The sequence below is a fragment of the Gopherus evgoodei genome, chromosome 1, assembly GCF_007399415.2.
Source record: "Gopherus evgoodei ecotype Sinaloan lineage chromosome 1, rGopEvg1_v1.p, whole genome shotgun sequence".
Classification (NCBI taxonomy): Eukaryota; Metazoa; Chordata; order Testudines; family Testudinidae; genus Gopherus; species Gopherus evgoodei.
In genome coordinates, this window is record NC_044322.1 from 369,467,917 (window position 1) to 369,494,925 (window position 27,009).

At 45.1% G+C, this 27,009-nt stretch overlaps 1 protein-coding gene across 1 annotated transcript in view; it reads right to left on the reverse strand.

The window, feature by feature from the left end:
• The window catches only part of SHANK3 (SH3 and multiple ankyrin repeat domains 3), a 727,758-nt gene that overhangs the window by 599,811 nt on the left and 100,938 nt on the right, over window positions 1–27,009 (reverse strand). The window contains exon 4 of the mRNA XM_030541199.1: window positions 16,314–16,422. Within this exon, the coding sequence (XP_030397059.1) occupies window positions 16,314–16,422 (109 nt within the window). The remainder of the gene's footprint in view (window positions 1–16,313; window positions 16,423–27,009) is intronic.

Consider the following 27,009-nt stretch of genomic DNA (forward strand, 5'->3'; position numbering starts at 1 on the left):
CAGAGTCCACCACATCCCTATGTAAATTATTCCAGTGGTTAATGAACCAATATGCATTTCTCTCCTGAGTGCTCCATGCCAGGCTCCTGCAGACTTTAGGCAGTTATGGGGGAAAAGAGGGAATGTGCTGTGACTGGCAAGGAGTGTGGGGCACAGCTGACCAGCAGTACCAGAGAACTTGCTGGAGGAGGGGACTACCTTGCAGATTTCCACACTCTCCTGTGACAGAGCTTAGGTGTGCAGCAGGGCACCTATCCACACCTCAGGTTCTTCAGTCTTTGCCACATTTACCTCTGCCGTGGAAGTAGCTGTTACTTGCTCCCACATTATGTAAGAGACCCTGACTGGCACTACCCAATACTGTCCAGTAGCCTTTATAATTTCAGTATGAACAAAATTGTCTTCACTTGTTCTCTCCTTGCACCTTGCTGGCCACAGTACAGTGCACTCACCGCTGGTTCATATTTCTCCATCTCGGCCTACAACAGAGACTTGGATCTAATTTTTGATTAATGGCAGTATCTGAAACATGATTAATATTACTCTTGAAAACTACCTGCTGCACAACCCAGTCTAAAAATCTAGCATTGGTTTCAATTTGTGATGTAATGGGATTTCATCAGGCAGACAGAGGGACATAAATAAACTAGACATTTTGCAATAAATTGTATAATAAGCTCTTTTAAAGGCATTTTAAATAAAGAAAAGTTATTGCATTTACCCCTGTTTTTCAGAACCTGTCCTGGTTGTCAGTGGGATTAACTGGACATTTAAAAAAAGCTATATGGCGGAAGAGTGTCAAAAATCAGCATTATAACCAGCCCCTACCACAGCTTGTCTTCATAGGGTTGCCCTGACTGTTCCCTTTCACACACAGAACTGCGTGCCATGAGTGATGTGGTGCATTTCCCTCAAGTTGGCTGGCCTGCCAGTAGGTAGAGGCTGAAGCTTGCATAGCACAACTCGTCAGCTGCAGCATGACCACCCTGCCAAGGTGACAGACACCACCTGAGTACGGCTAATCCTTCCTAGAATTCCCCATGTGCACTCAGCATGACAGACCAGTTATCCCACAATTCACTGGGACAGAATTCATAGAGTGGCTCAGCTTGCTGCAGCTCTAAGAATCCTGGGCTATGCCCCAGAGCTCTTAGTGCCTCACCTGAGTGAGTGCAGCCCTGAACTGGACCTAGCAGCTGGAGTGCCATTTCACAGTGCAGCGGCTGTCATCCAGGCTAGGCTAACTTGACTGTAGGTAACAGGACTTAATTCTGCACTGAAGACACACCCCTGGGTAAAGCAGTCAGTCCTGACTACGGAGAGACTATTGCCTCTTCATGATACACTGACAAAGCCAAGAGCAAAGAAAGCCGAGAGAGCTCCCGACCGTCCCCAAGGCTTGCGGGAGCAGCTTAAGAGGACTCAACAAAAGCTGGAGGAGGGAAGATTATTTAGCAGTTTGTAGATATGGAACAAGAGTTAGCCTGGGTTCAGGTGGAGGGTGAGAAAAAGAAACAGCTATGCTCAATCCTGGAGCGAGAACTGACCAATTTAAGGGAGCCTGGCTACACCTGGGGCTATAAAGTCCTGTCAGGGGCAGGAAGGAGAGGGTCATTAGGACAGGCTGTGCCTGAAGAGAGCATCAACAGAGTAGAACTAACTCCTGTGGTGGGGCCCTGAGGCTCAGCAAGGCAGTCCTGGGACCAGTGCTAGAGAGGAGAAGGGAGCTAGCTGAGAAGGGGGAGCTGAGCAGCTCTTTGTGTTAGGTTTGTTTATGTTTGAAAAATATAAACCTATTTACAGGCGACTGAGTGACACAATGCATGTTTGGAAGCTGGGGAGAAGCCTTGCCGTGTGGCAGAGTCCAGGACAGCTCCTATGAATTCCACCCTCTGACTTGGAGCAAACACAAGGCCTTCTCCAGATTTAGACTTGGCCCTACAGACGGGAAAAAAGGCTAATGCTATTTGAAGGACCAGCTCAGGGAAATGGTGCTTTTGGAAACTAGTCCTCAAGGTACGGATCTATGAGGATGCCTTGTCACCTCAGGTGTGCAGCACCCAGTGTCAAGCAGCAAATACCTGGTTCAGTGCAGAGAGGTGTTCAGCTACGTGCTCTTATATATCTCCAACAGTGACATCACTGGATGAGATTTCCAGGAGATCAGTGCTGAAAACATTTGAAAATTTTTGTTGTTGACTTGTTATTGCCAAAGATCCAGTTTTTTAGAAAAGGCATAAATTTTGTTGTTGTGTTTGAGAATGTTTTTTTCTCTTCCTTGTAGTGACTCATTCAATGAATTTAAACACCAAAATATTTGCTAGATACGAGAGTGCTGCCAACCGTTTGATGTCACTTAAAGGCTTCTTCAGGGTAGAATCCACTTCAGTCAGAAACAAATGCACCTAATCTCTGAATTTAAAGAGACGGGTTAGAACTCTTCCCTGCGACAGCCAGTGAGCCTATGTGTGTAGTAAAAAGTGCTGATTCTCCAGTACCATTTCTCCACAGAGACTATTACAAAGTCAGGAATTCAGCAGCTTTGCTTTAATAAAATTAATGATTGCTACAGCTTGACTTAAAATTGATTTAACATTAGGATCCATGTTCCTACCAGCCAGAGGCTCCCTATGGATCATGCAGTGTGTCCACTGGGCTTCTGGGGCCACTTCTTTAAGTCTGACAAGCCCACTCTTGGTACCAGACATAGCTTCGCAGCATCACTGCAGAGCCCTACACAGATATTCCAGTTACTGTGTTCCCCCATTATAAAGGTGTGAGGGACCTTAAATATTTCCTCTCCCTTAGTACATGCTGGCAGTGCTTTGCAGCTTTTACTGTGTTTCCCAAATGTAGCGAATGTAGATCAGTAACTGTGCTGCCCCTGAAACATTGGTGAATTCATCAATATGTAAAGAACTTGCTCTTTTTAACCCTTTCCACCACTTGCTGTTGTCTGTCACTGGACATATCCTCAACACAACGACTCCCTATCATTTGGTAATGTAACAGAGCTCAGCTGAACAGCAGCATCTTTGCCAAGCAATAATATCAGACATTTGTTTAGCTGTGGGAAGAATGAGAGATTCAGCAATGTTGTGCGGCGTTTTTGCCAGGGAGATTAAAAGTGAAACAGCGTAGGACACCTCCAGGGTTCTGGCAGTCACCGCTTCTCATTTATGTACAACAGTTCTTGTTGCTGACGTTTTCTTTCAAAAAAATTCCCCAGACATCTCCACATAGGTCAGGTGTTTTGTCTGTAAATGTCGTCAGAGTTTATTCGGTTTTAGGCTGTTATTGACCAAAACTTCACTGCACAAAACACACTGGGGACTTGGATTGTCTTCTGAGTCAGTGTAAATAAATCCAAATGCCAAATAAGAACTGCAGTATTTTTTTGGAGGGTGAAGGGGGGGGTGTTGTTTTATTGCAGTTATGACTCCTGTTCTCTACCATCTACATTGGCTTCAGCTTCCCCTCTTCATGCCATGTACAACGATCAATTGTTTTAACAAAATTAATTTGCTTGTTTCAGAAATTATAATACTGTATATTTTTTACTTTTGCTACCTATTTTTTCCTGCTGTTAGAGTGAAGGCTGTCCAACTTCAACGATACACTACAAAAGTGATAGACCACGTTTCATGACAACAAATCTGTTGCTTAGGGAAGTGACAAAATCAATATGGCCTTGTTGTCATGGAATACCTAGCTGTGAAGGCAGAGCAGAGGGCAGCGGCTTCTGCCCAGGTGCCTAGCTCTGAAAACAGCATCACCCGCCAGCAGCATCAGAGAAGTAAGGGTGGCATAGTATGGTATTGCCACCCTTACTTCTCTGCTGCTGCTGGCGGCAGTGCTGCCTTCACAGCTGGCTCCTCAGCCAGCAGCGACCAATTTTGCAACCCCCCTACAATAGTCTTATGACCCCCTTTGGGGTTGAAACCCCCTCAGTTTGAGAAATGCCATTCTAATGGGCAAAAAAATGTGCTTTTGCTTGCAGATAGCTTATACTAGTGGTTCTCAATCAGGGATACACATATCCCTGGGGGTACACAGAGGTCTTCCAGGGAGTACATCAACTCATTTAGATATTTGCCTAGTTTTGCAATAGGCTGCAAAAAAAGCACTAGCAAAGTCAGTACAAACTAAAATTTCATAGAGAAAATGACTTGTTTATACTGCTCTATATACCATACACTGAAATGTAAGTACAATATTTATAATCCAATCGATAAAAATGAGAAAGTAAGAAATTTTTCAGAAATAGTGTGCTGTGACATTTTTGTATTTTTAGGTCTGACTGTGTAAGCAAGTAGTTTTCAAGTGAGGTGAAACTTGGGGGTACATAAGACAAATCAGACTCCTGATAGGGGTACAGTTGTCAGGAAAGGCTGAGAGACAATGGTTTATACCAATTTCCTAAACTAAACAAGCTAGCTACTAGCAAAAACACTTTTTTGCTGGATAACTGGATCTATACTAGGGCTTTCGCTGGTATAAAAATATTGTTTAAAACAACAAAATCACATCCCTAATTGACATTATATCAGCAAATGTTTCTGTCTTAGACCTGCATTGAGATAGAACAATGCTTATCCAAGGTCAACTTCTGGATGAAGAACAGCTGTTTGAAGCAGAACGCAAAGGCAGAGGTGATGCTGTCAACAAAGGAAGGAATCTTGAGGAGTTTGCAGTCGCTATGCTATCTCCTTTGGTTACATGTTCATGCCGGCAATTGGTCAATTCGTTCCATAGTTTAGGAGGCTCCTGGATTCCTTGCTAACACAGAGCTCTCACATAGCAGCATACACAAGTGACGCTTTCTACCATCTTTGGTTGGCTAGGGCCTCCATCCCATCCTGGCGGATGGATGACTTGGCCTCAGTTATGCACCCTGTGTCACTTCTCTTGTGAACTACAACAATGCAATCTGCTTGGCCATGAAACCATCAGCTCTTAAGAAATTCTAACTAGTACAAAAGACTTCAGTGTATCTCCTCAGCAATCGAGGCAACCATGAGCATGTCTCACTTGTCCTCCTTTTTCTACTGTGACATAGAATATCAAATCAAGTTCCTGGTCTCAGTCTTTATCTTCAAGGTGCTCAACAGTCTTTGCCCAGGAGATCTAAAGATCGATTAACACTCCAAAATGAGGACTCTACTCCATAGGAACAATGGAACTGTTCACTCTTGTTATGAATCTGGTTTGTGCAGGAGACAGAATTTTCTTGGGATCTGGTTTTTCTTGGGATCTGGTTCCAGATTATGGAATAAACTAAGGACCATTCCAAATCTCATCTCCTTCCTCTCCAAGGCACACTTCTTTGACCGGCCTTCTCTAAGATAAACAGAAAGCAGCCTGGACATATAATAATATTTCTATTTTAAAGCCTATCACCACAAAACACGAAACTGCACACATTAGTTGTCTCTTGGGGAAGGGATGACAAAAAAATGAACCACACATTACAGACATCAGTCACATTACTTAATGCATTACTGGAAAGCACTCATAGACTACGAAGAAGGAGTATAAGAATGGGGAATAGAAAGGGGAACAGAACATCCTGAGGGAAATAATTCTCTCTCACCAACATTGCCTGGTAATATTATTTTATAGCACCCTCAAGTACCGATAAAAATGCCCACAGAGTTTACAATCTAGTTCAGCTATGACATGATGAAACTGAGCAACAAAACCATACATAGGTGATAAGAAGAAAGGACATGAGTTACACAATAAGGTTATATAGTTACTCAGTTAAAATAGTTGTGCATTATGCAAAGTTGCTTTTTAATTGGATATATAAACTAAATATCAATGTTGACCCAGCTCTTGTAATTATCAACTGTGTGCTGCAGCAAGGCTGCACTGCAACATCACTGATAAGCTGGGCTCTACCAAATTCAGGGTCCATTTTGCTCAATTTCACAATCATATGATTTTTAAAATAATAAATTTCATGATTTCAGCTATTTAAATCTGAAATTTCATGGTGTTGGAATTATAGGCATCCTGACCCAAAAAGAGCTGAGGGGGGGGACGTAAGGTTATTGTAGAGGGGTTGCAGTACTGTTATCCTCACATCTTTGCTGCTGCTGGTGGCGGCACTGCCTTCAGAACTTGGCAGCTGGAGAGCGGCAGCTGCTGGCCAGAAGCCCAAGTTTGAAGCCAGATCCACCGTCAGCAGCAGTGCAGAAGTAAAGATGGCATGGTATGGTATTACCTGTACTTCTGCGCTGCTGCCTGCACAGCTGGGCCCTCAGTCAGCAGCCACCACGCTCTGGCCGCCCAACTCCAAAGGCAGCAATGGAAGTAAGGGTGGCATGGTATGCTATTGCCACCCTTATGTCTGCACTGCTGCTGGTGGGGCGCTGCCTTCAGAGGTGGGCGCCTGGCCAACGGCAGCCACTTCCCAGCCACCCAGCTCTGAAGACAGTGTGACCCCTCCCCCCAAAAAAAATAACCTTGTGTCCCCCCCCTGCAACTCCATTTTGGGTCAGGAGCCCCACTTCGAGAAATGGTGGTCCCTCCCATGAAATCTGTATAGTATAGAACAGAATAAAAGCACACAAAAGACCAGATTTCACAGTCCATGACATGCTTTTCATGGCTGTGAATTTGGTAGGGTCCTACCAATAAGTGTGTCTTCCTTCCTCAAATGTCCTTTTTTGACATGTTTATCAAGAGGTCTAGATCTAGGTGTCCATCCTGATCTTGCCTTCTCACTGGGACTTGTCTGCACACACAAGTTGCCTACAGGAGAAAGCTGCCACAGAATATCTTGAATTGACTCTGAAACAGATATAGTTGAACTGGTGCCAAAGAATGTGTGGACACTCTTATTCTGATATGAGTGACTCTATTTGGTCAATTTGACCAGAACTGAAATCAGCCATTCTTATTCTGAAATAAGAGTATCTACACAGTATCTGGTACAGGTTTAACTATATTGGCAAATTATACCAGTGCAACTTTACTGCATAGATGTTATGTTATCCAGGTGTGATGTTAAATTGATGCAACTCTGAGTGTAGACACTCTTGTGTTAGTTTAAACCTGGCTTACATTGCTTTAGCTTGCCTGATGTAAGATTGTCTGCATACAAAGTGCATTGGTTTCAGTATACTGATTTAACATCACATTTTCAGTAAAACTGGTGCAAGTTTGTGTGCACCCAGGCATGAGACTATTAGGGCACATCTACACTGAATAAAAGACCTGCAGAATGGACGCAGCTGGCCCGAGTCAGCTGACTCGGCCTCACAGGGCTCAGGCTGCAGAGCTAAAAATTGCAGTGCAGACATTTGGGTTCAGAGTGGAGCCTGAGCTCTAGGACCCTTCCCCCTCATGGGATCCCAGAGCTCGGGCTCTAGTCGGAGCCCAATGTTACAGTAATGATACAGCCCCACAGCCCGATCGGCCAAGATGTAGTGCTGTCTAAATTTACCACTGAAATCATATCTCTGCAATTGATGTCTCTCTTCATTCCCCTCCCCTTCCTGGCACACTTTATATATTAACTAGTCTCTCATGTAATCATTTATATTGTAAACTCTTCTGGGCAGGGACTGTGGCACTGGCAGACTAGATGCCAGCTCATGCCAACATTCCTGTGTCTAAACTGACAAATACACAGCTGGAACCAGGCTAGCTCGCCTGTGTGTTGGCATTGTCAAAATAGATAACAGAATTCTAAGAATGTGCTTACACCTTTTGAACACTTGTGAGTTGCTGCCAGCATTGCTCTCACTTGTAACATCTGTATCCCACACTGCGAGGTAACATCCGAGAGGATGCATTGTGAGCCTCTGTGATGCGTAAATCATCAGACAGGAGAGAGATGTTAATTAGGGTGATGGGTTGATCTTCAACAGAAAGTGCAATGTCCTCCCCAATGGGAAAGGTCCAATGACAGTAGGACTATTGTGGGCATTAAAGATGTTTGTTGTTCTGCTCCCCCATTCAAGAAGATAAGCCATTCAAGTGGATTCCTCCCATCAGCTGAGTTTGCAACTTAGAGCTGTGATGTTGCACTCCACAAGCTTTAATGAAAATATGCTAATGAGTGTGAATATAATGCAACTGGAATACGCTTCATGTAAAAGGTCTCTGGTAAGGGATCATTACAAAGCTTATAATCCACTGTGTGATATCAACCTATGTGTATAACTGTATCATTCTTGTGTCTGAAACTAGAAATATGAAGCCAACTCTGAGGTCCTATTGTAATTATGCAAAGTGCGGGTCATTAATGGTGCTTTGGAATCTTGATGGCTCCCATTAACCAGGACAACTGACTGTAGATGGTTCTGTTTACTTGCAAGCCTTCCTGTGAGTCAGGCCAGAAGGATGAAGGACATGTGACCATGTCACCTGGCACTGGAATCCATCTTAAACCTGGTGCTTTTCCATTGAGAAGGAGGGGTGGGGACCCAGAGAGGGACAAAAGATTCCCACCTTGTGCCAAAGCTATAATAGGGGCTGTAACAGAATAAAGGGGGCTGCAGTCATGAGAAATCCCCTAGCTACCACCTGAGCTGGAACAAGGACTGCACCAGGGGAAAGGATTGGCCCCAGACTAGAAAGGAGTCTAGTCTGTGAAAGAAGCTTATTGGAACATCTCTGAGGGTGAGATTTTATTTGTAATCAGTTTCTTAATGTATTAGGCTTAGACTTGCATGTTTTTATTTTATTTTTCTTGGTAACTTACTTTGTTCTGTCTGTTATTACTTGGAACCACTTAAATCTTAGTTATTATATTTAATAAAAATCACTTTTGCTTATTATTGAACCCAGAGTAAGTAATTAATTCCTGGGGGAGCAAACAGCTGTGCATCTCTCTCTATCAGTCTTACACAGGGTGGAAAATTTATGAATTTACCCTGTATAAGCTTTATACGGATTTATTTGGGGTTTGGACCCCATTGGGAACAGTGTATCTGGATGATGGAGACGAGCACTTTTTAAGCTGTTTTCAGTTAAGTCTGCAGTTATGGGGGGGCATGGTTCAGACCTCAGTCTGTGTTTGCAGCAGCCTAGCGTGTCTGGCTCAACAAGACAGGATACTGAAGTCCCAAGCTGGCAGGGAAAACGGGCTCAGAGGTAGTCTCAGGTGACAGTCCCAAGAGAGTCTCTGTGACTCAACGGACAGAAGAGCACATGGCAGAAAAGGGATATAAACCTCAAACAAATGGAACTAGGTATCTCTATGCTGCTTGGACTCTGTGGGGCAAGGTTTTTCCAGGCACTAGCAAGACATCCCCAGCTGCTTAGCCTGGGTTTATCCTAAAGGACATATAGAGCTTGCTAATTACGGAAGCTTCCAACATCCTTTGAAACTTAAGAGAGATACACAAATGAGTTACAGTGTTTACCTGCTTTAACTTTGTAAACAGTTCTCTGGTTTCCTTTTCATATTTAATAAATCTGTATATAAATAATTATAGGATTGGCTACAAGCATTGTCTTTGGTGTGAGATCTAAGACGCAACTGACCTGCGGTAAATAACTAGTCCTTTGGGACTGGGAGTAACCAGAATTTGGCTGTAATTCTTAGTGTAAGGGACATCTCTCCTAAAGGTATGCTCACTGGGGTCGCAAAATAGATCAGACTACCAAGGGGACTTTCTCTGACTGAGAGGGGACACGAGAATAGTTTTCAAGTACATAAAAGGTTGTTACAAGGAAGAGGGAGAAAAACTGTTCTCCTTAATAACTGAGGACAGGACAAGCAATGGGCTTAAATAGCAGCAAGGAAAGTTTAGGTTAGACATTAGGAAAAACTTCCTAACTGTCAGGGTGGTTAAGCGCTGGAATAAATTGCCCAGGGAGGTTGCGGAATCTCCATCATTGGAGGTTTTTTAGAGCAGATTAGACAACCACCTGTCAGGGATGGTCTAGATAATACTTAGTCCTGCCTCAGTTCAGGGGATTGGACTAGATGATCTCTTGATGTCCTTTTCGTTCTATGATTCTATGATTGTAGCAAGGCCTTTGTCCTCAGAAGATTCCATATCTGGAACTGCCTGGATTCAAGGCATCCCAGACAAAGGTGAGGTCAACTTCAACAGTCCTCAAACCTGAGCCCTGCTATCCTGAGAGGACTCCCAAACTGAGGAACAATGATAGAACAGCAAAGAGTCCTGTGGCACCTTATAGAGTATGTCTACACTATGAGATTATTCCGATTTTACAGAAACTGTTTTTTTTAAAACAGATTGTATGAAGTTGAGCGCACGCGGCCACACTAAGCACATTAATTTGGCAGTGTGCGTCCATGTACCGAGGCTGGAGTCGATTTCCAGAGTGTTGCACTGTGGGTAGCTATCTCCTCCACCCATTGGAATTCTGGGTTGAGATCACAATGCATGATGGAGCAAAAACAGTGTCGTGGGTGATTCTGGGTAAATGTCGTCACTCAATCCTTCCTCCATGAAAGCAACGGCAGACAATCATTTCGCGCCCTTTTTCTCTGGATTGCCCTGGCAGACGCCATAGCATGGTAACCACGGAGCCCATTTAGCCTTTTTTCACTGTCACCGTATGTGTACTGGATGCTGCTGACAGAGGCGGTACTGCAGTGCTACACAGCAGCATTCATTTGCCTTTGCAAGGTAGCAGAGACGGTTACCAGCCCTATTGCACTGTCTGCTGCTTTGGAAATTGGCGATGACGGTTACCAGTCATATTGTACCATCTGCTGCTGTCATGGGTGCTCCTGGCTGGCCTCGCTGAGGTCGGCCGGGGGCGCATGGACAAAAATGGAAATGACTTCCCAGGTCATTCCCTTCTTTATGTTTTGTCTAAAAATAGAGTCAGTCCTGCCTAGAATATGGGGCAAGTCTACTAGAGAACCAGGGAGCACAGCTGCTCCAGGTCAAAGCCTCACAGATATCCCGCAGAAATGATGAGCTGCATGCCATTCTAGGGGGTGCCCCTGCAACAACTCCACCCATTGCTTCCCTCCTCCCACACCCCTCCTGGGCTACCATGGCAGTGTCCCTCCATTTGTGTGATGAGGTAATAAAGAATGCAGGAATAAGAAACACTGACTTTTTAGTGAGATAAAATGAGTGGGAGGCAGCCTCTAGCTACTATGATATTCCAGGCAGGACATCTCCATTACTCATTAAAGGGAGCGGTGGGGAGAGGAGCACAACCTCTCACTGCTATGATAGTCCAGAATCTCCATTAGACATGAAAGGAGGGTGGAGAGGAGCTCAGCCTCCAGCTGCTATGATGAGGATGGTTACCAGCCCCATTGCACCATCTGCTAAGACTGAATCTCCAGGACACAAAGCTTAAAGAAGGGAATGACTGGGAGTCATTCCCATTTTTGCCCAGGCACCTCTGGCCAACCTCACCGAGGCCAGCCAGGAGCACTCACAGGATGAGGTCGAGGATAGCTATCAGTCATATTGTGCCGTACCGTCTGCCACCGGGGAGGGGATGGGAGGGGATGCTGCTGTTTAGCGCTGCAGCACGCCGTCTACCAGCAGCATCTAGTAGACATACGGTGACACTGAAAAGAGGCGAGAAATGATTTCTTTCCCTTTTCTTTGAAGGAGGGGAAGAGGGGTAAATTGACAACATATTCCCTGAACCACTGGCAACAATGTTCTTGACCCTTCAGGCACTGGAAGCTCAGCCAAGAATGCAAATGCCTTTCGGAAACTGCAGGAACTGTGGGATAGCTCCAGTCCTCAGTCCCCCCTCCTTCCCTCCATGAGCGTCCATTTGATTCTTTGGCTTTCCATTACACTTGTCACACAGCACTGTGTTGAGTCCCTGCTGTGGCCTCTGTCTATCATAACCTGGAGATTTTTTCAAATGCTTTGGCATTTCGTCTTCTGGAAGGGAGCTCTGATAGAACAGATTTGTCTCCCTATACAGCAATTAGATCCAGTATCTCCCATATAGTCCACGCTGGAGCTCTTTTTGGATTTGGGACTGCATGGCCACCCGTGCTGATCAGCGCTCCATGCTGGACAAACAGGAAATGAAATTCAAATGTTTGTGGGGCTTTTCCTGTCTACCTGGCCAGTGCATCCGAGTTCAGATTGCTTTCCAGAGCGGTCACAATGGCGCACTGTGGGATACCGCCTGGAGGCCAATACCATCGAATTGCAGTCACACTAACCTTAATCCGACATGGCAATACCGATTTCAGCGCTACTCCCCTCATTGGGGAGGAATACAGAAATCAGTTTTAAGAGCCCTCTATATCGATACAAAGGGCTTTGTTGTGTGGATGGGTGCAGGATTAAATTGGTTTAACATGGCTAAATTCGGTATAAATGCGTAGCATAGACCAGGCCATAGACTAACAGACGTATTGGAGCATGAGCTTTCGTGGGTGAGTACCCACTTTGTCAGATGCATGTGACATGCATCTGAGGAAGTGGGTATTCACCCACGAAAGCTCATGCTCCAATACGTCTGTTAGTCTATAAGATGCCACAGGACTCTTTGCTGCTTTTACAGATCCAGACTAACACGGCTACCCCTCTGATAAATGATAGAACAGTGCTCAGAGAAGAAGAGGAGGAGGTAGAAGGACCCCACAGAAGGAGGGGCAGTTGCACAAAACTGAAAATAATTATGAGCCAAATCAGCTGAAAGAAAGAGTTTAAACAGAAAAACACGAGTGACAATTTGGAACTGTTGAAAGAACATTTCATTAGATCCTCCTAAATCCACAATCCTACAACTGAGGAAGAAGGCTATGTGGTTTAAAAAATAATCTGACCAAGCAGAGAAATAAAAACATATTTCTTAAAAAAACATAACAAATGGAGAAGGGGGGAAAGTTGATAGTGATTAATACAAATCAGAAGCTAGGAAATGTAGAAAGCCTGTAAAGGAATCCAAAGGATACAAGGAGAAATAAATGGCCAGCAGAGTTAAGGAAAATAAAAAGAAGCGTTTAAAGTATATTAGAAACAAAAAGAGTCCTAGCAATGGTACTGGTACATTACTAGATGGAAATGGTAGAATTGTCAATGACAACGCAGAAAAGGCAGAAGTGTTCCATAAACATTTCTGTTCCATATCTGGGGAAAAGCCACACGATGTATTCATATCATATAATGATAAAATACTTTCCATCCAGCAGCAACTCATGAGGATATTAAACAGCAACTACTGAAGCTAGATATTTTCTAAATAAGGAGATCCAGATAACTTGCATCCAAGCATTTTAAAAGGGCTGACCAATGAACCCTCCGGATTGTTAATGTTGATTTTCAATAAATTGTGAACACTGGGGAAGTTCCAGAGCACTAGGGGGAAAAAAATGTATATTGTACCAATACTTAATAAAAGGGTTAATGGGATTACTGAGGTAATTATAAGCCTGTTGCCTGATGTCGATCCTGGGGGAAAATAATGGAACAGCTGATACAGGACTTTATTTTACCTTGCTTTAATTTTTTATTAATCATTTATGCTAATCTCGATAGGTTTATGAAAAATGGATCCTGTCAACCTAACTCCATTTCTTTAATGAGAATACAGTGTTTGGCTGAGAAAGCTAATAGTGTTGACGTAATAGACTTCTGTAAGGCATTTGACTTGGTATCACATAACATTTTGATTAAGAAACTAGAACAATACAAATTCAACATGGCACATACTAAATTGATTAAAAACTGGCTGACTGATAGATCTCAAAATGTAATTGTTAATAGGGAATCATTTACAAGCAGGTGTGTTTCTAGGGGCATCCCACAGGGACCAGTTCTTGTCTGCATACAACAACATTTTTATCAATAACCTGAAAGAAACCATAAAATCATCATTAATGAGGTTTGCAGACAATACAAAGATTGAGGGAGTGGTAAATAATGAAGAGGACAGGTCACTGATATAAAGTGATCTGGGTTGCTTGGTAAACTGGGCACAAGCAAACAATATATGTTTCAATATGGCCAAATGTAAAGTCATTCATGTAGGAAAATGACTACAGACTATACTACAGAATGGGGGGAATCTACCCTGGGAAGCAGTGATCCTGGAAAAAAATTGGGGACCATGGTGGATTATGAGCTCCCAGTGTGGTGCCATGGCCAAAAGGGCTAATGTATTTTGTGGATGTATAAACAGGGAGTAACAGGTAGGAGTAAGGACATGATTTTAACTCTCTCTATGGCACCTGTGAGACCAATAATGGAATACCATGCCCACCTCTGACGCCCATATTTTTAAAAGGATGTTGAGAAATTGGAGAGGGTTGAGAGAAGAGCCACAAAAAATATCCATGGGCTGAGAAAATGCCCTACAGTGAGAGACTTAAGGATATCTTATTAGCCTGTCAAAAAGAAGACAGAGATGACTTGATTGCTGTGTATAAGTACCTTCCTGGGGTGAAAATACTGGGTACTGAAGAGGTCTGTGATCTAGCGGAAAAGGCAGAACAAGAACCAATGGATGGAAGCTGAAGCCAGACAAATTCAAATTAGAAGTTAGGCACAAACTGCTGGAACAAACTCCCAAGGGAAGTGGTGGATTCTCCATGTCTTGATGTCTTCAGATTAACACTGGATGTGTTTCTTTAACATATTCTTTAGTATCAGAGGGGTAGCCGTGTTAGTCTGGATCTGTAAAAGCAGCAGAGAATCCTGTGGCACCTTATAGACTAACAGACGTTTTGGAGCATGAGCTTTCGTGGGTGAATATCCACTTCGTCTGACAAAGTGGGTATTCACCCACGAAAGCTCATGTTAGTCTGTTAGTCTATAAGGTGCCACAGGACTCTTTGCTGCTTTTATATTCTTTAGTCAAACACAAGTTATTGAGTTCAATAGGGGTAACTGGATGAAATTTAATGGCCTCGGACATACAGAAGGTCAGACTAGCTGATCTAATGGTCCTTTCTGGCCTTAAACTCTATGAATGCGAACAATGCTCTAATGTCATAAACTTCCAAGTAATTTAATCAGCTCAGGACTCAGATTTAAAGTATGAGTGTAATGAGGAAGCAGGCTATCTCTGTACAAGAACCAGGACACTCAGTTCTGAGGCATTCCAATCAGACCTCCACCTGTTCTGAGCCTGCACTTGCATCAGGCCCCATAGACTCAGTTATTATAGAAGCTTCTATAACCTTTTGAAATTTAAGACTGTAACTAATTTTTATATCTCTGTTTATCTCCTTTAACCCTGTAAATAATTCTCCAGTTTCCTTTTCCTATTTAATAAATCTGCATACAGTTTATTACAGGATTGGCTACATAGCTTGTTTTTGATGTGAGATCTAAGGTGCAACTGACCTGGGGTAAGTGACTGGTCCTTTGGCACTGGGAGTAACCTGAATTTTGCTATGATGGTTAGTGTAAGGGACATTTCTCCCAAAGGTAGGCTCACCTGGGTAGCGAGACAGATCACAGTACCCAAGGGGACAGTCTGTGAGTCCACATTAAGGATGATGAGTTTACCCTTCATAATTGCTTAGTGAAATCAAAGTATAGCACTCACAACCAGTTTGGGGTTTGTACCCTGTTTCCCCCCAGTCAGCCCTGGGGTTGGTACTCACGCTTTTATTTCTCTGCAGAACAGCTTGACACACTGATTGGTTGGAAATCTGCCTAAGCCATGCAGCAGGCATGGAGCATACTCTGTACTAAAAGTAATACACTTCACACTATTATTTTAATACAGAAATAAGAGCATGACTAATCCTATCCCAGACCTACACTAAAGGACACAACAAAGGTGGGGAAAGAGTGAGAGCTCCATATTCACTACAGAAGCAGTGAGAAAAGTACTAGCTGGGACCAGTGCTGCAGCTCCTTTCACACCTTCAGTATCAAACATCTGGATGTGTCAGGGACGATGCACCCAGCCCCAATAGTCACTACTTTTGTGGAGGGTTCAACACACTGTCAGGGATGTATGTGCTTCTCACATAGGTGGGCAATTCCTGAAGGACTCAGAAGCCAGGATCCATCTAATCTATCCTGAGAATACTTCTGATCCCCATGACTGCCTCATCTAGAGAACCCTTGCCTGTCCTATGTTTTCATCTAGCCTGACAATTCCAGGCCTCTGTATCTCCCAAAGACAGTCCTTTCCAGCTTAAGAAACCCAGGCTCCAACCCCCGCAAGAGAAACATCATAAAAACACATGACTGGGACTCTTTGCTAAGGGCCCCTGAAACTCAAAACCCAACTCCGACCTTTCCCCTAACGCCACTTGCTATCCTCTCAAGCAAACTACTACTCCCCAAAAATCCCACTGTATCCCCAAAGCAACCAGCTGCCTCCAACCCTCTTCTGCCATCCCCCATCTCTGGGTAGGCTAGTCTCACCTCCAGTGTCCGGATCATGGAAGTTGGGGTCCAGTCCCTTCTCCAGCAGTCTGCAGACCTTCTCCACATTTAGCATTTGCACGTACTCCATGAACTTCTTCAGATTTGCCTGCAGCCATGACATCCCAGGAAAATACACAACACACAATGTTAACACCCTGTTACTGAAGAAAAAAGCCACTGAGGGAAAACACACCCTTCCTGGAGACCCAAGGTATACTGGAAATATCCACCAGAGCCAGTGGGGCACCTATTCACTCCCAGCACCGTAAACCGGTCAGAAGGCATACAGCAGATGAGCTACCAGGGACACATTTCCTGCCCCAGATATTGGGGACAGATGAAGCGTATCACGGAAGCCAGAGCCACTGGGGCAAATAACTATCTCTCGCTGCCCCCTACCCAAGTCCCCAAGACACACCTCTACCCTCCCACTAGATAGCTTCTATTCATATACAGCATAAATTGAAACATATACAGTATATACAACTGTGACACAGACACACTATAAACTGAAGTCTCAACAGTTATGTGATTTTTAGCAACAACTTCTCCAGCAAGACCACACACTGCTTGAAACCTAAGGCGACATACCAGCTTCCTGTTAGGCAGCAAAGTCAAGCTGATGCGTGTAAAATGTATGGCGGATGGCTTTATTTGTATCTCTGTTTACACTATGTTGTCCCCAGTCAACATTTTAAAGTGGTATAATCCATCTATCTGCCTCTTGAACTTAAGGCGCTTACATTAGATGAGATCAGGCTCCTTGAACACTGACTCTTATTGTGAGTTTTAATAACTGGAGTCACTGTCGCTTTTACTCTCTACTTCATAACTGTGCTTTTACTATTGATGTCACTTTCAGCCGTGGGCCTCCCAAACGGGGCCAGCAATTAGACCTGTTCTCAAGGGGGTTGTCTTTTCTCAGCTGCACACAGGCCCTCCTTTTAAGATTGTGGGTTTTTTTCAATTATAATGTTTAGCAAATATATTTATTTAAGCAAATTCCACACAAATGCGTAGGTTCCAGAAGTTGCTGATTTGAGGAGGCAGCCCCAAGCAGACAGACAGCAGACCTAGATGAGCACCACAGAGCTTGAACGTGGTCATTCCCCAAGGGGCTTTAGTTCAGCTTCCCAGATCTGTGTCACAGAAATTTCTTCCTCTGAGACGCATGTTATCAAACCCTGCAACAGCCAGCTTTGAAGGAAGTATGCAAGGTCTTTGGGGCAGTGCCTACCACAAAAGGAATAATATTAATAATGATCTGGATAGTATGAGTCTCAGAACAAATAACTCTGTCTATAGGGTTCATGGAAACCACCCCAAACTCTGCAAGCAAAGACCAAAAGAGCCCTCATGGCTCCACCAGCAATCGGCATCCAGCAGCACTCTCCTTGCTGGGAAGATGGTGGAGGGAAGTCAGCTGGATATAGTCACCAATGCAATAAAACTTGAAAGTGATCCAGTTGAAGTGAATCTGCATGGGGCTTTGAACTCAGTTTAAACCAGGATCATATGTGATTTAGCTAGTCAGTGCAGACAGGGCCAAAGGATATCAAAATATTTTTCTAAATCTATGCTGGCACCTAGAGCAAGCCCCTAAAACCAACTGAGAACCAGCCCCAGTTCAGCATGAGAAATTAGAGTCTTGGAAAATGAGACCCTGGGAACGTAACATACATCTGTTGTTGCTCTCCTTCCCAACAGCCACCACAGCAAGTTCTGCAGCTCTGAACCTGGAGTAACACTTAAATACCATTTATTCAATCAACCCCAGTGAAAGGCCAAGAAAGCGAAGACATACCGAGGAGTCAGTTTGACGAGAAACCAAAACCTGAAGCTTGAAGAAATCGATGTGCAAGTTCAGTTGCAGCACATTCTGATACTCTGAGTGGCAGAGCAACAGAGAAGGGCCACAGACAAAGGCAGAGGAGAGGAATTCCTGGTTTATTAGAGAGTGCTGAACCTGAAGCCTGATCACCCTACCTTCCAAGTCCAGGTCCCGCCCCAGCTTCCCAAGAGGCCCCCCATTGAGACATTCTCTGATCATCGGCCAAGGAAAAGCAGCCTATGACAACAGCTGAAATGAGCGCCAAATTAAGCCGAGTAACACAGTGCCTGGCTCACTAGGACATGAGAAGCAGCTCAGAAAGGAAAGAAGATCCAGGTCATTAGGACTGGATGGTGCTGGCAAAGGATATTACCAGGATATCATGTTCCTGCGTACAAACAGTATGATAGAGTGAGCGCTGCTGGGGAGAAGGACATGGCACCAATTTCTGGATGCCCCAAACCTCCCTGCCTCCTAACTATAGTGAAACACCCCTCAAACTTCACCTGCTCCTCGACATCAGTGAACCATTCCCCACACATCTCCTCACTCCCCAACATCAGAAGAGAAATAAACCCTCCCAAGCCCCTTCCCAAACTTCTTCAGATATTTCCACACTGTTACAATATTCTTCCCATCCACAACTTATCCAAACTGTACGGATTTTACTCTGATCACCCAAGGCCCACACCCTGCAATTTCAATATACTTCAGTACCTTGCACCAGAACCATCTACCTCTTGTATACAGACATTTTCCCTAAAGTTTCTCATTGCTGCCCACACTGGGAATGCACCATAGGAGGAGCACTAGCATAGAAAAGATGCCAGCTATCACCAATTTTCTTATCACCATGTCTCTAATCCTTCCCAAGGCAATTATAAATGACCTGGTGGTAAAAACAGTGGTGGCCAGCACACGGTCACATACACTAGTACTCCTACTGGTGCCTGAGCCCCTGGAGTTGAACTGGGGTTAGCAAGAGTGGGAAATCTGGGAGAAAAAATAGTCAGTGTGGGCACAGGCAAAGGGTGTGCACACATGGTATGATTCCTCAGGAACCCAAAACTGCATTGGCCATTTTTCTGCCTCATCACACTGCAAACGTACTCTCCCCTTGTCGCCGAGGCTCTGTGGGCTTTTTCCACATGCATTAGCAATAGCTTGCACATTTCCAGGCTCCAATCAGACTCTCCTCTTTTACACTTCATTCCACAGGATGGCAGCACATACACAAAAACAAGACAACAACCCTCCCATTGGAAGCGAGTAATCTTCCTGCACAGCTGTCAAGAGGCTGCTTTGTACTCTTCCTGGAGTCTTTGGGATTACAAGAGCGCCTCTCCACTATGTCTCTTTCCTTGCTAGTCCCAAACAGCTTGAGTCTGCTCTAGTTTCTCTTCCCAGGCAGATTTCATTCTTAAATATTAATGAGAATATGCCAGCTGCATGTTCTTTAATGTCTGGCAAAGGACCCTCAGATACCCTTCCAAATCCTTTCCCTCTGCTTTCTTCTCCCTCTCTCTTTCAACCTGCAACTCCATCCAGCTAAGCAGGCTGTCACTACAGAGCAGGGCTGAAATCCCGCTGCACAGAAGTCCCATGGAAAGACAAAACTCCCATTCACTTTAGTGGGGAAAGATTTCGCTCCAGGATTCTGCATGATGCAATGTCATCAAACAACAGTTTAATATTCACCTTCATCTTAATCAATGTTGACACACTAAAGACGAGGGTCTCGCTCCCACCAACTGACCGCAGCAGGATCCAGAACCCAGCACGCTAGTGTTGGATCCAGACTCCTGTGCTCTGAGCACAGCAGGATCGAGAGCCAAGCATGACAGTGCTGCATTCATGCACTTCCATCCATTCTCCTGTTCACAATCTAGACTCCAACAATTCCATCGTCCCTCTCATTCCCCTTATTCCCTGATTCTGTTCCCCACTTCAACTACCAGACAATCTCCATGTCATCCTTCAAATCCCTCTTCGGAACCACCTCTTTCTATAATCCCAGAAATGTGCCTTTAATTCGCTATAAACAAGTAAAAATTTTAGTGTTTCAATAAACCATGGTGCTAATGTGATGCACATTGTACCATCCCCATTGCCTGTTTGCTTTTTCCTCTACTCCTGAGTCTATATTTGTCTGTATGTTGTCCATTCAGCCTGCATGTGCCCCCAGGCATACACTTGTCTTACTCTACCCCCGTAAAACACCTTCCAGGGACTGGGTGCTATTATATTATGGGTTTTTATTTTCACTCTGTCCACACTCTGGGTTTTTTTCTAAATTAAAACACAACACACGGTTCCTGCACAAAGAGCTTCCAATCTAAATGCTGACGTGAGGTGAAGAGAAGGAGACATGCCGAAGGGAAGAGGAGGGAAGGGTCACAGCAACAGCAGCACAAAGGGTTGCAGGTGCCTAAACTGAGTATCTTGGTGGTCTAATTAAAGTTTGATTTATTAATACAGTAATAGTAGTCATTGACTCATCAGATAATAAACCCTCACCCTCTTCGCAGAGAAGAATTCATGCCGTAGGACACTACCACACCGACAGCCATCAGGGGCAGAGGGAGAAGGTCACTAGTGACATGTTAAAGGTAGGAATTGTTAAGATCTATGAAAACACCAGCTTCTTTCAGACCCTCACCAAAGGCTGCAAAATTCTGAGAGGCAGAAGGATTCTTCTCTGATTGCATTGTGTCCTCTGTTTGGAACAAAAAGTGCAAAACCAAACTCCTGCTGCAGAGCTTGAAGTGCAGCATGACCTGAGGTTTTTGAGGTTCATGATACCATTACACCCACTTTTTTCCGGAATAACTTTGAGATCTGTGCTGGTGACCTTCCGAGTATAGATCAAGATTATCTAGTTTTAATTGGGACAACATATGTCTTGAGAAAGCTCTCTCTTCAGAGTAACCTGTTTCTTTTCTGCTGAGGAAAGCCAACAAGATCCAAGAAGTGAACATAGCGTTTTTTTCCCCAAGGTGCATCCTGTGACATTGGATGGGAGTTAGGCTGGGTCAGATACCTGGAGATCAGAGCCCGAGACATGCCAGAGGACAAACCAGGAGGCAGGCAGGGCAGGTTACCAGGAGATCAGCAGCAGGCAGGAGGAGTAGCTATTCCAGTGGAAGCAGTCCAAAGCAGGGTGAACCCAGTTGCATGGACAAAATTCTGTTCCTGTGCTGGGTTTAAATAGGAACTGTGAACCAATCAGGACCCCCAGCATTCCGCCAATCAGCTCCCAGGACTGGGGTCCTCTGTCAGAGTTTAGCTCCTATTCCCACAACAGTTAGCAGGTCACTGAGTAGCAGGCTGGGGTGTACGAGTTCCAAAGCACCTATGTGGGCCAGGGTTCAAGACCCTGAGTCCCTGACACATGTTCTGTTGGCAGTCACTAGCTGTAATCTGGGAGAATCTGTGCTTGCTAAATATAAATGTGGGCAAGGTCTGCTACTGGCCTAGATGGGGAGAGAGCAGGCTGTGTGGGCCAAGACAAGAAGCAGAGGGACAGGGAACAATTCAAAGCAAATCATTCTGTTGTGGTCGCACATAAAATACATGTTTTTTATTAATAAGGCACTTGACAGAAAACAGGGAACTCATTCTTAGTACTCATCTGCTCCTTCACTGGAGAGACAAATTGCACACACCAGGCACTACAACACTCTGGGCTGCTCTGCCAGGTGACTCTTCAATGCAGCTACACGTAACTCCAATTTACTCTCAGAAGTGTTGCTGTTCTAGCATTAATTTTGCAAGTAAAGAATTAAATCCCTCAGATCCTTGGCTCTCTGCTCTGTGAGCCCAGGTCTGCTTCCTAATTGGACTGGGAGTCTTCATGGTCAGAAGAGCTGGTTCATGAAATACCAGTAGTAGGAAGCTCCTGGAAAGTAACTTTTTCCATGAGAGAGCGTGAAAGGAACCGGTGAGGGAAGAAGCTGCAGTGCTGCTGGGCAAGGGAACAGCATTCGGGCTTTAGAACACGCCGCAGACGTTTATTTCCTTACGTACTAATTTGAAACAGGATGCAGCAGTGACTGTAAGAAAGAACAGGGATGAAGGTTACAACATGAAGATCACTTGATTGCATAGGTTAGTCACACAACTGGCTGGTTCAGAACCATTTGATTATCGATGGCTGCTCAACACTCCCCATTATGAGACCCTGTTTTCAGTTACTTATAACTTTGTCAGCTTTACCCATTTGGAATGAAGATTTCCATGCCAGGTGCCTGCCTCAAGCTGAACTGGGAGGGTGGTGTTCAGCTAAAACAAACCAGTTCTTTCTGAGAATTATGTTGGAGGAAAATATATAGTTTTAGCCATGTTAAAAATAGCCTCTAACAATCATTTCTCTGAGAACATCCACCAGCCTCATGCTTTGGAGCAAAGAGATGGAATTTGGGGTGGTTTTTGTGTCAAGGTTGTGCCTTTTGCTGTCTCCATGAAAACTCACCCAAGTGTGCCCAAGTTATACGCCTCTGAAAAAAATCACAATTTGCACAGTCTCAGTAGAGATCTGTTAGTTTGCCTGCTAAATTCTCTGCAGATTTTGCCGGCACTGAGCACGCTCCATCCCCTCACAGCTCCTATGTGCTGACCTTGGATGGAGGAGCCGAGACGGACTTTCCAGGCAATTGCTGGTCCAGGCCACTCTGGGCTGCTGTAGCACTCAGCACAGAACTGAGAGCAGAAGGCTGTCTTTCCTCTGTGCTCCCTCTGCTAGCACCAGACAGTGGGGAGAAGGAAAGAAGCAGCCTGATTCTAAAGCAGACAGATGAGAACAGGGGCAGAAGCTTGGAGGGGAGGGGGGTTAATAGCAGGAGCTGGAGGAGGGGATGGGGAGGAACAGAGGGAGGCAGAATATACAAGATGGGGGGGTAGGAGTAAAGGAGGAGAGAGAGGCAGGAGAAAAGGGAGGGGGAGCAGGGCAGGAGCTAGGGATATGGAGGATAGGAGTGGCAGAGAAAATGGGTAAGTGCTGGACATGGGAGTGAAGACAGGAGCTGAGAGCAGCTGGAGGAGGAATCAGGCATGGAGGGCACAGGGGCAGGATGTGGGACAGGAGCAGCCTGATAGGGAAAGCATGGGGGTGGACAGGGACAGAGGGTCTGTAGCCGCTAGAGAACACTCCTCTATCAACGGTTCTAGTGCATTCAGTTGTTCTTGAGTTTCAGCATTCCTTTGCTGTCTAGCAAATAGCTAGCAAAGTATCTCTCAGTGGCAGGTCCACAGAGACGATAACAATGTGCTTCTGCTACCAGTTACTCTGTTAGCTAGATTTCAGAGTGGTAGCCATGTTAGTCTGTATCAGCAAAAACAATGAGGAGTCCTTGTGGCACCTGTAGAGACCTGTGCTGTGGCTGCAAAGACCCCCATCCCGCTCATAACCCACATGGAGGGTCAGTATGGCTCCATCTGGTGGGTATTTTTTATTTTAAAAATTGACATTTAAAAATATAAAACAAAAATTGCATCCTGGGCAACTACATTAAAAGCAAGTAAAGGTGGCAAGGTCCAGCACTCAAAAGTTAGGAAATGCCAGAATTCAGGTTGCCTGGGCAGATGTTTGTAAGAGAAGTAACCTCCATTTCTGTGTGTATTCCACATGTGGGTGATTGACAAGCAATATTCAGAGGTGGATGCGAGGAAGCCAGCAACAAAAATGAATGCAGTAGCACATATCCCACTGACTCATCCACTGCAGAGGCCTGGACTAGAGCATAATACCTAGCAAACATATGTATGGAGCTCCAGGTGGCTGCTCTGCATTTGTCCTGCACTGGGACCTCCTATAGGGATGCTACCATAGCAGCTTCCACTCTCGTAGAGTGGGCTGTTATACCACCAGGGAGGTGGGTGAAAGCCAGTTTGTAGTCAGAATCCCAGTTAGAAATCCTCTGAGATGATATAGCTTGACAACAGGATCTCTCTGCTATTGCGAAGAAGAGTCTTGGAGACTTCCAGATGGGCCTGATTGTTTGCAGGTAAAAGGCCACTGTGTGCCTCACGTTGAAGGAGTGAAGTCTCTTCAGACAAAGCGCTGGGTTTTGAGAAAAGGCAAGTGAATACACTGGTTAAGGTGGAATTCGGAGATAGCCTTGAGTAGAAATTTAGGTTGAAGGCCAAGGGATACTTTGTTCTTGTGAAATACCCTAAAGGAGGGGCCCATCATGAGGGCTGCCAGTTCACTGACCCTCCTGGATGAAGGGATGGCCCAAGAAATGCCACGATCATGGATAGGTGGGACACAGAATATGTCACTAAGGGTTCAAAAGGAGGACCAACAAGTTTTGACAACGCAAGGTTATGATCCCATAATGGTGTTAATTTAATGACTGACTGCCTCCAGACAAAGCAGGAGAGACCTTGCTTCTCCCTGTTTATGTAGACCACAGTGGAGATATTGTCCAGCATCACTTGGCTGTGGAGGGAACAAATGAGTAGGAGGAAGGCCTTGCATGCAAGACGGACTGCCCACAGCTCCAGAATGTTGATATGTAGTCTGGTCTCCCGTGGGGCCCAGGTGTGACTGTTCAAGTGGGCGCCCCACTCCAGACAGGATGCATGTGTTACAATTGTGACGCTGGGAGTGGGAAGAGAGAAGGGAACTCCCACTTGTAGCACCAAGTGAAGGAGGCAATGATTCTGGTGGGAACGGCCACCCAGTAGCTGATATGGCGTTTACTGATGAGCAGACTGAACTGAGACAGGCCTGAAGGCAACGTAGATGAAGCTTGGCAACGGGTGTCACATAAGTACATGATGCCATGTGACCTAGCAGTGATAGTGAAAGTCCTTGGTCTGCAGGAAATCAAAGAAATTAGGCTGCACATTGTTTGAAACCTTTCTACAGGCAGGAAGGCTCTTTTGAAACAGAGTCCAGTGTTGCCCCTGTAAAGTTTATTGTCCTCGTGGGGGATTAAAAGAACTTGTCTCTGTTCAGCAAACCCCTATGACTGCAATATTTTAAAAGAGGAATTAAATAGCCAACCTGACTTCCTGTCAAAAGCGACCTACGAGGAGTCAGTCATTAAGCCACAGAAAGACCGTGTGGCCCTGATGTCTCATCTGGGTGTGACAGAGAAAACTTGTGTAAACACTCTGGGTGCCATTTCTAGTCTGAAGGGGAGGATTCAGAATTGCAAGTGCTCCCAGCCCAGCATAAACTATAGGAAATTCCTGTGGGAAATATGCATCTTTCACGTCAAGAGCCTCAAACCATTCAAGAAGGGATTATTGATGCCAACATAACCATCCTGAATTTCGACTTCTGAATGAAGATGTTGAGTTGTTGAAGATCCGGAATGAGTCTCCATCTACTGTCTTTTTTGAGGACCAGGACATATAGACACTAGACCCCCCTTCCTTGATACTGAGACAGGATGCGCTGTGTTGATCTGGTGCAATAGGAATTCTGCTTCCTGATGAAGCATCACCTCATGAGAGTGGTCCCCAAAAGGGGACCAGGAAGTGGGTTTGTGAGGAGGGAGGGAGAGAAATTCTATGTAGTATCCCTGATGGACAATCTCCAAGACCCAACTGTCCGTCATGATTAGCTCCCAGTTGTGGGTGAACAGAGTGAGACGGCCTCCAAAGGTGACAGAAGAAGGGGCAGGTAGCATCAGAGATGGCAAATGGGTCTCAACTGAAACATCAAAAGTGGTTGCTAGCAGTGGGCTGGTAATGAGTCACAGATGTGGTGGTAGAGGGGCGAAAAAGCAGGGTCTCTGACTCTTCTTTTTGCTTGTGTGGATGCTCAGCTGGACACTGATAGCAGAACAAAGGAGAAGGAGGCAGACGAGGAGGCTGTCTTGGCTGAAAGGTTTGGTGCATCCTCCTCGGGGCTGGTGTGTAGATCCCCAGGGAGCAAAGAGTAGACTTTGAATCCTTTAACGAGTGGAGAATGTCATCCGTTTTCTGATTAAAGTTGCTGGACTCATCAAAGGGAAGGTCTTGGATAGTGTTTTGAACCTCCCTGGGGGAGTCCAAGGATTGCAAATCCCACCTCATTACAATACTTATGGCCAAGCTTCTGGGTGCTGTACCTGCTGCATCAACTGCAGCCCAAACAGCCATTTTTGTCAACAGTCTGAACCTCCTCTAAATGGGAGAGGAACTGGGTACTGTCCTCAGCAGAAAGTTTGTCCTAAGAGGCCACCAGCCTGAAGTAGTTATTAAAGTCCGACTTGGCTAGCAGGGCCTGGTAATTGACAATGAGGAATTGCAACCTGCAGAGGCGAAGACCTTTCTCCCCAGAGGTCGAGTCTCTTGGAGCCCTTGTCTGATGGGATAGGCCACAGGTATTGTGACCTATTTCATTTCATAGAAGACTGTACCACTAGAGAGCTGGGAGCAGGGTGAGAGAAGAGAAATTCAGCTCCCTTTGCTAGAACAAAATAGCACTTCTCAGTCCTCTGTGGTGTAGGGGTGCAGGATGCTGGGGTGTGTCAGGCCCATCTCACCAGTTCCATTATGGCCTCATTAACTGAGAGGGCTACCTTACTTGGGCCCTCAGACTGCAGAATGTACAACAGTCAGTGGCGTGGGTCTTGGACGTCTTCCAGAGATATAAGGAGATTGTTAGCCACTCTTTGTAATAAGTCCTAGTATTGCTTGTAGTCATCTGGTGGGGATGAGGAGGAAGGAGAAACCATGTCATCTGGGGAAGAGGACGCAATTCCCATCAGAACCGTTGGTACCTGCAGCTCCAGTTCAACATCCACCTCATCCTCATACACCGATGGAACAGGCTGTTGACATATGGGAGAAGAATAAGAAAGACTCCTGATTGGGTCCCGGACATCTGGTATAGTGATCCCACAGTCTCCAATAAGGCCATAAAGA